Here is a 14,917-nt window from a genome sequence, read left to right on the forward strand (position 1 = left end):
GAAGGTTCAATTAGCAGGGTAAGAGCACAGTTTTGCTGAAAAATATTGCAATGCACACAGCATTATGGGTGACATACCAGAGTTCAAAAGAGGACACATTGTTGGTGCACGTCTTGCTGGCACATCTGTGACCAAGACAGCAAGTCTTTGTGATGTATCAAGAGCCCCGGTATCCAGGATAATGTCAGCATACCACCAAGAAGGATGAACCACATCCAACAGGATTAACTGTGGATGCAAGAGGAAGCTGTCTGAAAGGGATGTCCGGGTGTTAACCCGGATTGTATCCAAATAAACATAAAACCATGGCTGCCCAAATCACGGCAGAATTCAGTGTGCACCTCAACTCTCCTGTTTCCACCAGAACTGTCCGTCGGGACAAAAAATTATTGTGGTCTAAAACCAGGTGTTTCAGTTTCATTGTCCAACCCCTGTATATGCAGTATTTAGAGTTCCAATGCTTGCCTGGTGTATTATCCTGCTTTAAAATGCCAGTTGAAAGCCCTTCCAGTAGTGTCACTTCTAGGGTTGACCAACTCAAGTCGTATGTGATGCTCCTCAGATCATCACACCAGCAGTTGGGGCAAGATTGACCAAACCATACCATTCTCTGATTCCAGAACCTGAACCTGAATTTGTGGGTAAAGGCTGTATGGTTCCAAGCTGTAGAAATCCAGTTTTATTGTTCATGTCCACCATTGCAAACAAAGGCAACGCTAGCTGCTGGTGGACAGCCTATATTGTGGGCAAGGTACCCTTGAACTTTTTTTCACATTTTTTCACCTTACAACCACAAACGTGATTGTATTCCATTGACATTTTAAGTGATAGACGAACACAAACAAAGTAGAACACATTTGTGAAGTGGATGAAAATGTGTGAAGTGGATATTTAATGTATTTTTTTAATCAAATAAAATCCTAAAAAGTTTTCAGCCCCCTTTGAACTCTGAAACCCCTTAATAAAATCCAGTGCCATCAATTGCCTTCAAAAGACTTATAGTTGTCTTGTAAACAGGAGGCCGTGGATTCTCCCACCTAAACTATGGATCTGTGCAGCTTCTCCAGAGTGACCATAGGACAAATACAAGTCATGCACTCCACAAATCTGGCCTTTATGGTAGTTGAAGACATGGGAAGTGCTAAGCTATTTTGCAAAAAAGAATGGGTACAAATCTCAGTCTCAAGTCTCTGGATGTGCAAAGCTAGGTGTGAATGTATGTGTGACTGTATGCCCATATATGGATTGATACTCTGTGCTGGCTCAACACTTTAATGCCTAATGCTGGTTGAGAGAACGCTGGTTGAGAGTATGCTGTGTGCGATTGGCTGCCCCTTCACACTGGTGTATGTTGAATGTGTGTGAAATGTAATTTTAAGTAAGTAAGTAAGCTGGTAAAGACATATCACAAAAAAATTGCTGCTGTAAACTGTGGCTCTATATATTGATATAGAGGGGCTGAATACTTTTGTACTTCACACTTTTCAGCTTTGTATTTGATTAAAATAAATGCTGTTTCTGTTCAGAATGAACCAAATTGAACATTTGTGAGCATTTGGTTTGTAATCCTTGCAGACAGACAAAGGACCCTCTGTGTGGCGATGCTCAACACTAATCCTGTGACGCACAGAAACAAATCCTGTGTTAAACACTTTCTCTTTCTCCAGTGACTGTTTTTGTTTGAGGGGACACTGAGAAATGAACTGGAAAGTATATTTACTTCAACTTCATGTCAGTATAAGCAGTACACTTGTGGCAAAAGAGGGGATGGTTGAGTTTTACCAACCATCAGTCGAGTATGCCACCATGAGGGATAATAAGAATAAGAAACAGTGGAAAGGATGGACGTTATGGAAGTTCTGAACCTGCTTTTGTCTTGGTGGAGATGAACAACTTCCCGAATTAGTGTGTGGAGACAAGATGATCAGCGCCAAGATCATGCAAGTTTACCATGAATTGAACATCCAAAAGGCCTGGTGTGGGGTGCAATTTTGGCTGTCCTTGGCATAGTTCTGTATCTGTGTCTTCATTAGTAACTCTTGAGACGAGCATTGTCTTTTTGTAATTGTGCACTTAAATAGCTAATCGCTAGTTTAGAAAAGGTAGGTTCACTGGTTGCAGGACTTTAGTAACGTTTGACAGAAAGTTGTGCTGTCAAAGAGCCTGTAATGAAGAACGAAGGTGATCTGGCACAATCACACACTTTGGGCGCTATTTTAGTGATCTACAATATAACTCACCGGTAAATTTTGGATCGTGAAGCTAAATTCAGGGCATCTTGTTGTGTCTTTGGTTTCATTATGGCAGAAAAAAAATACGCCTTGCTCAGCTCAAAACATGCAAAAGGCATGTACTCATTCAACCAATCATTGTGTCAATTGCCATTCCCTTTAAGAGACAGGTATGCTCTGACTTTGGCATGTTTGTATCTTAACAGCGAGGCGCTTTGTGCATCTCAGCAGAGAATACTGACCTGTGAAGGTACCCCAGCAGCTCATTTTAAGGAATAGCAATGTTGTTTTATTTTTTATTGTTAATTGTTGAGTTAAAAGTTGAGTTTGCGCTCTGAAGCGTCCGTGCAGACGATTGACTGTTGTCTAGGTTCATTTCAGTCAGTGGCGCAACTGTGTTTTCTGCTCCCAAGATAGCAACATGCCCGAACTTTATGTGAACACACCTCACTTCCAGCTCCCCACGCCTATCGGTGTAGATTTATTCCTAAACTCTGACACTATTTTGACGGCACAGGTGCAAGGCATGAAAATAGACAGTTGACGGGATGTAAGGTAGCAAAGAGCATTGTCCGACCAGTCAAACTAGCCTTTCACTCTATCCTGCTTCAACACCCCATATGAATGTTTGAATGAATCTACTGTAACTAGTCTCTGCTCTTATTCATAATCTCATTTATCTGTTTCAGGTGGTCCGTCACGCTGGTCTTCACCACCCTGCGACTGCTGCTGCAAGGGCCACAAAGGTGACGGCGAGGGCGAGAGTGGCACATCCTTCAACGAGCTTTCCACCTCCAGCTCCGAGAGCCACTCAGAGGCCAGCTCCCCCCAGGGCACGGTCATCCGTGGTCCCGTGAGCCGACAGACGCACGTCCAGACGCTGGACCGCCCACCCAAGAAAGGCCCCGTGCAGCACCTTTTGCAGCAGCAGCAGTCCGAGCAGCGTCGCAAGAGTGACCTCCTCCGCACCCTCACCGCAAGTGCCCGGGACACCAGCACCAGCAAGAAGCGCCCCACTAAGGAGAAGATGACGGTGGAGGAGGAGCTGGAGAAGTGCATCCAGGACTTTCGCAAGATCAAGATCCCGGAGCGCTTTCCAGAGCGCAAGTACATGTGGCAGGCTGACCTGTTGCGCAAGTATCGCCTCTGAGGAATCGGGGGGCACTGGGACAACTTTTGCCCCCAAATCAAATCAAATCTAAGCAGGAGTACAAAGCTGTGAGCTGTGAGTTGTGTCGGCGAACGCAAATCTTCACTACTGCCTCGGACTCTTCTGTGTTCTCAGATCTTGTTTGAAACGTTGAAACGATTGATTCAAAGTGGGATTGAATCGCTTCTAAGAAGACTTACCACTCAAGTTGACATGAAGCTTCGTTAGTTTACGTGGACCAGAAAACAGAAAAAGGCATGGTTTTCCTGGAAAGCGAAATTTCCTGGTGTTTTTTTTTGCGTCCTGGTGGTTTGTGGTGTCCTCTTTTCAGCTAGCACGGATGAGCACAAGTGTATATCTGTCATTGACCTCAGCATGTCCGTGGCGCTAGCCGTTGCGTTCAGGTGGCCCAAAGGTCGGATGAAGAACGCACACCCGTATCATAAATAATTCATTCTGTCCCCACAGTGCCCTCGCTAAAAATAGCGAGCTGGTGCCTGGTGGCGGACGTGAGAGCCAGGTTTGATTTCAACACTTCGGGAAGCACAGAAGACCATGTGTGATCCCCCGACCCCTCCTCCGCTTCATTTCAGCTTTCCCTTGCTTCATCACCAAACCCCGGCTAGAGTACCTTTCCATTTCTGTCCCCTTATCGGCCTCTATATAGACTTAGTCATGGTGTAAAAAGGGTTATGCACAGTAGTTGGAATCTCTGCACAATCCCCCCTTTACGTACTGAAAGCGTGGCCTGACCTGTATTGATCCAAGTGGGATAGTTTTAAACGAGATAAGTGAGGACTTAGGCTGGAGATATACTTGCTGTTTGTTGCTGCAGGATTCGACTTCCACTAGAGGTCTCCACTTGCTGTGGGCGCAGATAGTCGTTCGTCAAAAACCTTTCTTCACAGCAGTGCCCCTAGTGTTTTGTTATGTGTACTGCACATTCACGTAATGCAGTTTACGTTAACTTCCAATGATGTGCATGTGCCACTCAAGGAAGGTCAAAACTTAGCCTGTGCAAGTAATGCATAGTAAACAGCAAGTATATGTCTAGCATTACTGTGAAGAAGTTAAATATATTAAAATAAAATGTGGGGTTGAAATGAAAAAAAGAAAAAGAAAAAATAATAACACACTGCCGTTTACTTAAACACTTAAACACAAAAACACACACAAATGTCAACATAAGGGCAATGCACAACACTGTCCAAAACTGCCACTGATGACAGCACTGAGCAATGTCCAATGGAACACATTCATATCTGACAGAGTGTGGTAAATAATTATCATTATTAGATTTTACTTCCTATTGGTTGACCAACTACAAGAGACAGATCACATCTATGTTTATTCAAATGGATGTAATCCATAACCACTTATGACTTATAATTACTTACTTATTAATAACAGCAGGGTTGGTGTAATGTTTGTAAAATGAACAACAAAAAAAGTGTTTAATCTAACGTCAAGTGCAATGAAAAATCACTATAAAAAATAAAACGACAAATTATTTAAACAGAACTTTATTTTTGGTGAAATATAATACATATTTAAAAAAAACAAACAAATAAATATATATATATATATACATATATATATATAAATAGTACAATGACATGCCAAAAGCTGCGGGACGGGAACTAATGTTGCGTCCCGTGACTTTTGCCACGTCTCAGGTAAGCTACAGAATGCTGCACTGACCTAAAAGGTGATGTATGTGAATTCCGAAATTCTGGATGTGACGCATGGACAGTTCTAGCCAGATGCCGCCGGTCGCGATCATTACCGCTCACTGCCATGAGCTGTCCACTGTGGGTGGTAATGCCTTCTATGGTGATGATGGAATGTCCAATCCATCTGGTCCACGAAGAAAAGAGCGCACTTCACTGCGAAACGGAGCGCAGTGTCATGCTCGAACAGTTCCCAGTGCAATGTAATTAATTAATTATGACACACCAGTTGAAGCCATGCTCTGATTAAGAGGTTTATAATGGTTGGAGAGAGAGAGTGAAAATGTCAACCGTCTATTAATCAGTGGTGTAATTGATTTTATGCTCTTTCATTTGAGGCATGAAATGTAAAAAAAATACGTTTGACTCACGACTGGCTCTGTTGAGCCTCCTCGGCATCGCTGAGGTTAGTAGCTTGGAATATCAATCATCTGTTGGTAGCACAAGCAAGCAAAGCAGTATGCTGTTTTTTTTTTTTTCATTTTATGTGTAGTATTTTCCATATCTTTTTTTTATTAGCCAGTACATTTCTCTAGATTTCACAGATAACAGATATAAAACCACAAAACAGAAGAAAAAGTTGATAAAGTATGGAAAGTGCATTTTTTTTACAGGTTTCTTGTATTTATTTTTGTTTTAGTTTTATTTGATTGCAGAGAACAGTATGACCCCAACATGTTTCATTCATTTATTTATATGATTTTTTTCACTTATATACCCATTCTTGCATTCCAGGCCTGCAATACATTTTAAATAATATTAAGAAGGTGCAATTTAAGCATATGAACAAAGGTGTCAAGTATTGCAGTACAAATACTTTATTACTTCATATTTACTTCAGTAGAATATTTGGTTATCTATACTTTACTGGAATAATTATTGTTCAGATTATATATATTTTTTTACATATTTATCTGAACTTTCTACTCCTTACATGTAAAAAAAAGCCAATAGCCAAATTACTCCTATTTCATTTCAGCTTGTTTTAATTTCATCATTTTCTCATCATTCAAAAAAATAAAATGTATCCAGATAAATCTCTCCATCCAGATAGAGATAGAACTTCAACTTCAAGCTCTTGAAATGTCCCAACTAAAGTTATTTAGTTAATTTTAATATATTTGCATTGTACTAAAATGCATTCATATTTAATAGGCACATATGCAGCCGAAAAAGGGAGCCTAGTGAATCCCAAATTTTCAACATTAACATTTGAATATACATTATAGTCATTTTGGCTTTAAGAAAATGTGTTTTAGGGGGTGGGTACTTTTACACTTTTGCTTTTTTTTTGTAAAAGGCTTGAGTTGATGCTTCAAGTTCTACAGAAGTATTTTAAACCTTAGTATCCATACTTCTACCTGAGCAATGACACCTTTGCATATCGTCGCTGTCCAATAAAAAAGTCCTAATGAGTTGATTGGGTAATTGGCTGTGCAAAATGGGGAGAAAATAGGAAAAAAATGTAAATAAAATTCTAAAAAAAAGTTTAAAAAAGTAAAAGAGTTTACTTCAGGTCATTTTGAAGTATTTCTATTGGTCAATTTATTAAGACATTTCGGCATAGTGTAAGAGACAGTTTGTTTAAAATATGTACTAAACAAAAAATTGGACAGCGACGGTATGAATTAGAGAAATAAAAAAAAAAAAAAACATGGCATTACTCTGGTCAGCTAATGTGGTCAACATTAGGCTTCTAATTTTTACCATAAAATGTAGTAATAATATTAATAATAGAGCAAAATACTGAATAGTTCAACAAGACAATGCCAAACCAAATGCTGCGTGCATTTCAAAGGCATATAAGGCTCTAGAAGAAGAGGTTACCGGTACCAAATAGAAAATAATTTGAGAGAATTTTGAAATTAAAAAATGCGACAATGACAACAGTGTACTATTGCATGGCTTAGAATGCGATTGTAGGAAGAATGGGTCTGTTGGTTCATACTGTCTGTATTCAAATAAAACTGATCTAAAGAGTAAAAACACTGTATTTCATAAAACTTTTGCAGTTTCCTTACATTTCCAACTTTTGTATTCTGATTTAGGGTTGTAAACCTAAATGATAACCTCTGTTAAGGTGAACAGCCTCATACAACATAAATATAATACATATAGTACATTTTACCACTTTTACCTCTGCAAGTCATATGAATGTAACAATACACAACAGAGCAGAAACTGCATGGCGCATTGTGTTTGAATTCAAATGTTATTTATTTTATTATTAAAGCAAGGTTAAAGAATGTTATAGACCATACCAAAGGAACAGAGAGGGATGGGCAAAGATCTTAAACTCTTATTTAGCTGGCGTTAGCTTACATTTTTCAGTCCCTGTCTGTATAATTTATTTATTTATTTATTTTATTTTTTCATTGATCCAGATTATATGATGGCACATCACAACATTCAGCCTCGATACTGCCACCTACCCCAAAACCTATAACTGGAGATGTTCTTTAGAAAACTCTCAAGATTAGATGCTTTATTCAGGCCTTGATTAAAGCTCAGGCCTTGTGACTAACTGATGAAGTCATACACCAAGCAACAAGCATAACATTATGACCACCTCCCTGTTTCTACACTCATCGCTGCTACATTATCTGAGCATATACAGTACTAGAAGCATCTTGTAGTTCTATCATTACATACACCTTAAATTGCAGTCATTTTGCTTCTCTACATCCATTTTCATCTTGTTCTTCAAATTTCAGGACCCCACAGGACCACCAGAGAGCAGAGGGTGTTAGGACCCGATGTAGACTTACTCCCCAGACCCTCTGCCAGACCAAATACTTTAGTTTTTATTGGATAGAAATGAGGAATATGGCTTCAGGTTGATCAATACCAAAATATCAAGCAAAACCAAGTCGAACAACTGTTACCAAAACAGGTGAAAAGGTAGTCAAACAAAATGACTTTCACCCCCTACATTACCCCAATGATAGATGATGCTGTTCCAGGTCAGGAAAGAGGATGAGCCATCTAAACTATGTAGAAGAAACATATATGACATTTAAAAGGTGTTAAACAAACCAAAATATGTTTTTACTATATTTTAGATTCTTTAAAGAAGGCACCTCTTGCTTAGATGACAGCTTTGCACATCTTGGCTGGATTTTCTCATTCAGCTTTATGAGGTAGAGTCACCTGGAATGATCAGTTTTCAGTTAACAGCTGTGCTGAACTCGTCAAGAGTTAATTACTTGAATTTCCTGCCTCTTAATGTGTTTGAGATCATCAGTTGTAAAGTTGTGAAGAGATAGAGTTGGTTGGTATACAGTAAATAACCCTATTTAAGTAATGTTCTAATCCATATTATGGCAAAAAAAAAAAAAAAAAATAACTGAGCCTGAAAATAAAGAAAAGAAAATACACAAAACTACGCTAACTCTCTGTCAACAAAACAGGAGAAAAAGTAGTCAAACAAAATTGCACTCACCTGCTACTTTACCCCAATGATTCATGGTCTTTTTCTAGAAAAGGCTCCATTGGTGGCCACAAGAAAAGTATGAGTGGACCAGGCACAGCAGTGCTGCTGGAGTTTTTAAACATTGTTTTGTTACTTCTACCTTGTAGTCAGAGACAGAAGCTCTGAATCTGTTGATGCACATTTTGTGTTGGTCATCGAATTGGTATACAGTGAATAGACATATTTTAGTAATGTGCTATTCCATATTATGGCGAGAACTACTCAACAACTTAAAGATAATTGTAAAAGTCAGTATGAAAGATTTTAAGAGCTTTGAAAGTATCCTCAAGTCACAGTCACAAAGACTATTAAAAACATTATGATGAAACTGGCACCCATCAGGACCTTCCCAAAAAAAGAAAAAAGACAAAGAGCTACTTCTGTTGCACAGGATAAGTTCTTCTAGTCCCTCATTGGTGGTTATAGTATGCAGTTGAACTATTCTCAGTCTAGAAGTGTTTAAAAACTCCAGCAGCACTGATGTATCTGATCCACTCGTACCAGCGTGGATCACAGAGCGGCTCTGTGGTCCATTAAAGAAACATCAGGACTACAGACTGTAATTACAGTATGAAAGAACTACAAACAGCTGGAAACAAATGTTGGTCATAATGTTATGCTTGATCTGCGTAGTATACGTTGCACAGGCTCCTAGAGAATCGTCAGCCGCCTTGATCATTCTATAACATTCCCATCTCATCAATACAGCAGCGATCTGTGATTGGCTGTGAGTAGCTGTGCACATACAACTAACTGTATAATCTTTTTGTACCATCAAAGTATTTCAGCTACTTTAAACTTAAAAAAAAGCACTGCAGTCTGTGAATACTGTAACATAATAGCTCTATAAATCACATGTAAATAAAGTGTAGAATTGAAATTGAAAACGATATAAAAAAAGAAAAATGATATATTATGTCTTATCTGCACATATTGCCTACTACCAGTGAAAGGTACTGTAATCCCTAATCCACGAGGATGTGAATTAGATCAAGGGTTAATCGGATGCATAATAAAACAAATGAAAAAAAAAATAAAAACAATGACTAAGAACACTGAAAAAAATGATGAGTAAAATTTACTTAAAAAAAGTTTCGCAATTTTCTGCATTTGCTTTTTTTAAGTACATTTAATTTCAGATACATTTAAGTAACTTTAACTCGGTTTCAAGACTTAAATGTTACACAGAGTAAATAAGTGAACTGAACTTCATTCAATCCTTTCTTTTAGTAAACTTTACTTTATTTATTTTTGCTGAATCAATCATTTTTATTTAGTAAACTTTACTTAATTCCTGCATACAATATTACCTAATTACAATTACTAAAATAATTTATGATAAAAAATATATTATAATTCCTGAAATTTAAATATTTTTAGTTAAAACACACGTATTACACTGTCTCAACACATGGATGGCACATGGATGGCATGTAATACATTCTTTTTAGTATACTACGTCTGTTTACAAAATACATTTTTGAGATTATGTAAATATTTAAATTTTAACTAAAAATATTTAAATTTCAGTAATATTGTAATTGTAATTAGGTAATACTGTATGCAGAAATTAAGTAAAGGTCACTAAAAGAAAGGATTGATTCAGCAAAATAAATTAAGTAAAGTTTACTAAAAGAAAGGATTGATTCAGCAAAAATAAATTAATTAGAGTTTACTAAAAGAAAGGATTGATTCAGCAAAAATTAATGAAGTAAAGTTTACTAAAAAAGGATTAATTCAGCAAAAATAAATAAGGTAAAGTTCACTAAAAGAAAGGATTGATTCAGCAAAAATAAATGAAGTAAAGTTTACTAAAAGAAAGGATTGATTCAGTAAAAATAAATTAATTAGAGTTTACTAAAAGAAAGGATTGATTCAGCAAAAATTAATGAAGTAAAGTTTACTAAAAAAGGATTAATTCAGCAAAAATAAATGAAGTAAAGTTTACTAAAAGAAAGGTTTGACTGAAGTTCAGTTCACTCATTTACTCTATGTAACATTTAAGTCTTGAAACCGAGTTAAATTAAATTAAAATTAAATACATTTAAAAAAGCAAATGAAGAAAGCTGTGAAATTTTTTTTAAGTAAATTTTACACATTTTTTTTTCAGTGTAAGGTGCATCCAAATCAGCGGGGTATTGTATGACACAGCCTTGTTTTCGGAAGCCATTGTGGATGCAAGAGCACAAACGCACCTGAAAGCACAAACCAATACTGCGACCAAAAGCCGTGAGAAAGCCAGTGCTTGAGGTTCGTCACTTGGTACACAGTCCAAACGTTCTTGGTTGTCCAAATGCTGTGCAGTGTGTAGAACAAATGAAGCATGAATGATAAGACTCTCTCTGACCGTCATGATTTACATTGTTTTATATTAATATTAAACAGCTCTGGAAAAAAATGAAGAAACCACTTCAGGTTCTGAATCAGTTTCTCTGATTTTCCTATTTATAGGTATATGTTTGAGATGCAGAGCTTTCAGAGCTCAAATAATGCAAAGAAAACAAGTTCATATTCATAAAGTTGTAAGAATTCAGAAATCAATATTTGGTGGAATAACCCTGATTTTTAATCACAGTCTTCATGCATCTTGGCATGTTCTCCTCCACCAGTCTTACACACTGCTTTTGGATAACTTTATGCCTTTACTCCTGGTGTAAAAAATCAAGCAGTTCAGCTTGGTTTGATGGCTTGTGATCATCCATCTTCCTCTTGATTATATTCCAGAGGTTTTCAATTTGGTAAAATCAAAGAAACTCATCATTTTTAAGTGGTGTCTTCATATTTTCTTTTCAAAGCTATATTTGCAAATTGCTTTAAAACAGCTATTGGAATAAATGCATACATACATGCATACATACATACATACATACATACATGTATATACTCACCAAACACTGTATTAGGAACACTATATTAATACTGGTGAAAACGTTTAAACCTGATATATGTTCCTGTAATGAAATAGAATGAAATGAAATGTAAGAATGCTGTTTTGTCTGTCTCAAAATGCACTCCAAATCAAAACACAGCAAAAAACAAATGCAGTGGAACCCTGTGTGTAACATTGTAAACATTGTTTTATTTCATAAACTCTCACTAAACAGTCGAATAAACTTGTACTTTTCCAAACTTTTGAGGTGTGCCCTGTATCTGCTTGAATTTATTCAATTTACCACTGTCACATGACTGACTGACAGACTGATTAGATTAGAGTTTCATGAATCAGTAGCTGGGTCTTCCCTAATAAAGTGTTTGGTGAGTCTATCTATATACACTATATAGAGGGAATATACATACTGTATATCGTCGCGATCCAAAGAAAAACACTTATCTCCATTTTTGTCGATTTTTTCAGTTTACTACATCATTTAAACAAACAAACTGTCCCTTCCACTGTGTAAAAAATAATTGATGAATAAACGAATAAAAATGTCCAAAAATAGCCTGAAATAAACTCTTTTCACAAGGATTTAGGATTTATCTCTCTCCCATAAAGCTGCTGTTTTGGAGCATGGAGACATGTTTTTTATTGGACAGTATCAATGTGCAGTACCAGTCAAAATTTGGACACACCTTACATTCTGCATTACAGATTAATAATACTTAATTAATAAACTCATCAACTATTAAAAAAACAAATGAAATTATTTAGTAAACAGAGTGTGTTAGTAAAAAGTGTTAAACAAACCAGTTTTATATGCTAAATATATGCTTAGATGACACCTTTGCACATCTTGGCTGGATTTTCTCAGTCAGCTTTATGAGGTAGAGTCACCTGGAATGATCAGCTTTCAGTTAACAGCTGTGCTGAACTCGTCAAGAGTTAATTACTTGAATTTCTTGTCTCTTAATGTGTGTTTGAGAGCATCAGTTGTAAAGTTGTGAAGAGGTAGAGTTACAGGTATACACTGTAGCCCTATTTGAGTGATGTTCTAATCCATGTTATGAGTAGCAAGAACTTCTCAACTAAGAAAAAGTATAAAATGACTTTAAGAAATGAAGGTCAGTCCGTCCGGAAGATTTCAAAGACTTTAAAAGTATTCTCAAGTGCCGTCACAAAGACCATCAAAAATGTTATGATGAAACTGGCTCTCATCAGGACTTCTCCAGGAAGTGAAGAGCAAGAGTTTCCTCTGTTGTACAGGATAAGTTCGTCACAGTTACCAGCCTCAGAAACCACAAGTTAACCGCACCCCAGATAAGAGCTAAATGCTTCACAGAGTAATTTGGGTTTGTGTTTCTTCATAGTCTATATTAATTCATTTACAATGCAGGAAATGTAAAACATTGTTTTGACTGGTACTGTTTATGAACCCCTATTTAACAGAATTGCTATAGGCAAGGCAAGTTTATTTCTAGCACATTTTATACATAGGGCACTGTATGCTTATCAGACACACCCTACATTTATGTTCATAATTTCCAGTCAGTTAAACTAAATGTGTCTCTCAATATAAGTGTGCACTGAACCCTGATTGGTGAGTTTTTGCTGGTTATGTATTCATTTATTTTTCATGCACACATAGGCCAAAAGGAACAAAAGATTTTGCATAATGTAATGAAGTAAAAAGTAAGATATTCGACTTTAAAAAGCAGTGGAATTAAATTCAACAGTCGCCCAATATTGAGTTGTTTTTTTTTCTTTTTTATCAAAAGGAATGGAATGACTCTCCCTGCCATGTCTAATAGCCTATATTTATTCTATAAAGTCTATAAAACAAGAGAGAGTGGTCTGGTAGGTTTGGTTTGATGCAATTGCTCTCTACAATTTGACAGTATTTTTATAATTTAGCAAAACTGAACAAACCTATATAGTTAAAGTACAAAGTACATTTACACTAACCTACATTCAAAGTACTCTTTTTTGTGCTGTGTGCAATTACACATTCTCACCAGAGAGGTCTCCAAATCCCCAAATCCTTATAACACATGGACTGTCGCTTTAAGTATAGGGAAAAAAATCATATGTACTCTGTTATGTTGTGTGCAATTACACATTCTCACCAGAGAGGTCTCTAAATCTCTAAATCTTTCAAATACATGGACTGTCACTTTAAGTAAAGGGAAACAAATTATATGTACTCTGTTATGTTGTGTGCAATTACACATTCTCACCAGAGAGGTCTCTAAATCCCTAAATCTTTAAAACATACGGACTGTCGCTTTAAGTACAGGAAAAAATAAACATATCTAGTCTAAATCCCTAAATCTTTAAAACATTTGGACTGTTGCTTTAAATACAGGGAAAAAATGTGTTTATGATGCTGCAGAAAATTCTGCTACATTCTGCTGCTCGCTGAACACTGCATACGCAAATAGCTGAAAAGATGTGTAACAAAAAATGATGAAGAATAAATACATAAATAAATGATAACACCTCTCAGCTAAATAAAAAAACACACCAACACTCTAAAAATGGCACCACACGGCGAGTTCTTCCGCTGCACGCGTTGGGCGAGCTTGCAGATACCACCCATCTCTTATAATCACCTCATCAGCCTTGAAGCTTTCAACGTATGATCAAATGGATATGAAGCTCTTTATTTTAACCTTCATGAATATGTATGTTCCGCTCAAACGAGACCTCAGAGAGCTTTTTGCACATTGTATTAGAGGTTAAAAACTAGTGTATGATGAGGATGTGTTCTACAAAACCTGTAAATAGTCTCCAAATGTTCACAATAATGAAGTCAGAAAAGTCAGTGGAGTTTTTCTTGAGTGAGGTGCGTTCAACACACAAACGCGTGTAGAATCTTGTGTCGATGTGTCAGATTTTGTAAAAAACAACAGTTAAAAACAGGTAAATTTTAAATTAAGGTGCATACATGGACAAAAAAACATGTCTGAAGAAGGAATCCTTCAACCAAGAGAGAGCTGGAGCAGATTAGAAGGTTCAGAAACAGGTTCAAAGTCTCATTGAGAGTTACAGAAAATGCTTATTTTCCAAGCTTGCACTTTTTGGTTATTAGAACGTTTTTTGAATGTTACAGTTAACGTTCTTAGAATGTTCAATCTGTCAAGTTTTCTTGCAAATACAATCTTTTTAGTTCTAAACACTAAAAAAGTTAAAATAGTTAACACATAGTTAAAACAATAAAAATTCTATTGCTGCTCTGTTTGTAGCTGCACTGTTTGGTTTGTAAGCGCTGCATCCTTTCTAGGTTACCAGTATGTGGTGGAGTAATACATGGAATGCTTCGGTTGCAGTGCATTACAGGCTAATAACTCACAGAACGCCTCTCAGCCAATCACATTGAAGGGACGGTCATTGATTTTTGACTGTTCTGCCAACATTGCTGCAATGTCACTTGTGTGTCAATGGTTTAATGTTTAG

General features: G+C 36.8%; 1 protein-coding gene across 2 annotated transcripts in view; it reads left to right on the top strand.

Moving 5' to 3' along the window:
* Positions 1-13,233, top strand: part of kctd16b (potassium channel tetramerization domain containing 16b) — a 129,738-nt gene extending 116,505 nt beyond the window's left edge. Inside the window, exons 2-3 of one of the 2 annotated variants that reach the window (XR_007424976.1) lie at positions 2,921-8,251; positions 12,349-13,233. Coding sequence is in view for 1 of the 2 variants with exons in the window: in XM_007247016.4 (XP_007247078.1) it covers positions 2,921-3,381 (461 nt within the window). In the remaining variant the exon portion in view is untranslated. Of the gene's footprint in view, positions 1-2,920; positions 9,873-12,348 lie in introns of those variants that run through there. The other variant, XM_007247016.4, reaches the window with a different exon arrangement.
* The last annotated feature ends 1,684 nt before the right edge of the window (positions 13,234-14,917 follow it).

This window comes from Astyanax mexicanus, chromosome 17, assembly GCF_023375975.1.
Source record: "Astyanax mexicanus isolate ESR-SI-001 chromosome 17, AstMex3_surface, whole genome shotgun sequence".
Taxonomy (NCBI): domain Eukaryota; kingdom Metazoa; phylum Chordata; class Actinopteri; order Characiformes; family Acestrorhamphidae; genus Astyanax; species Astyanax mexicanus.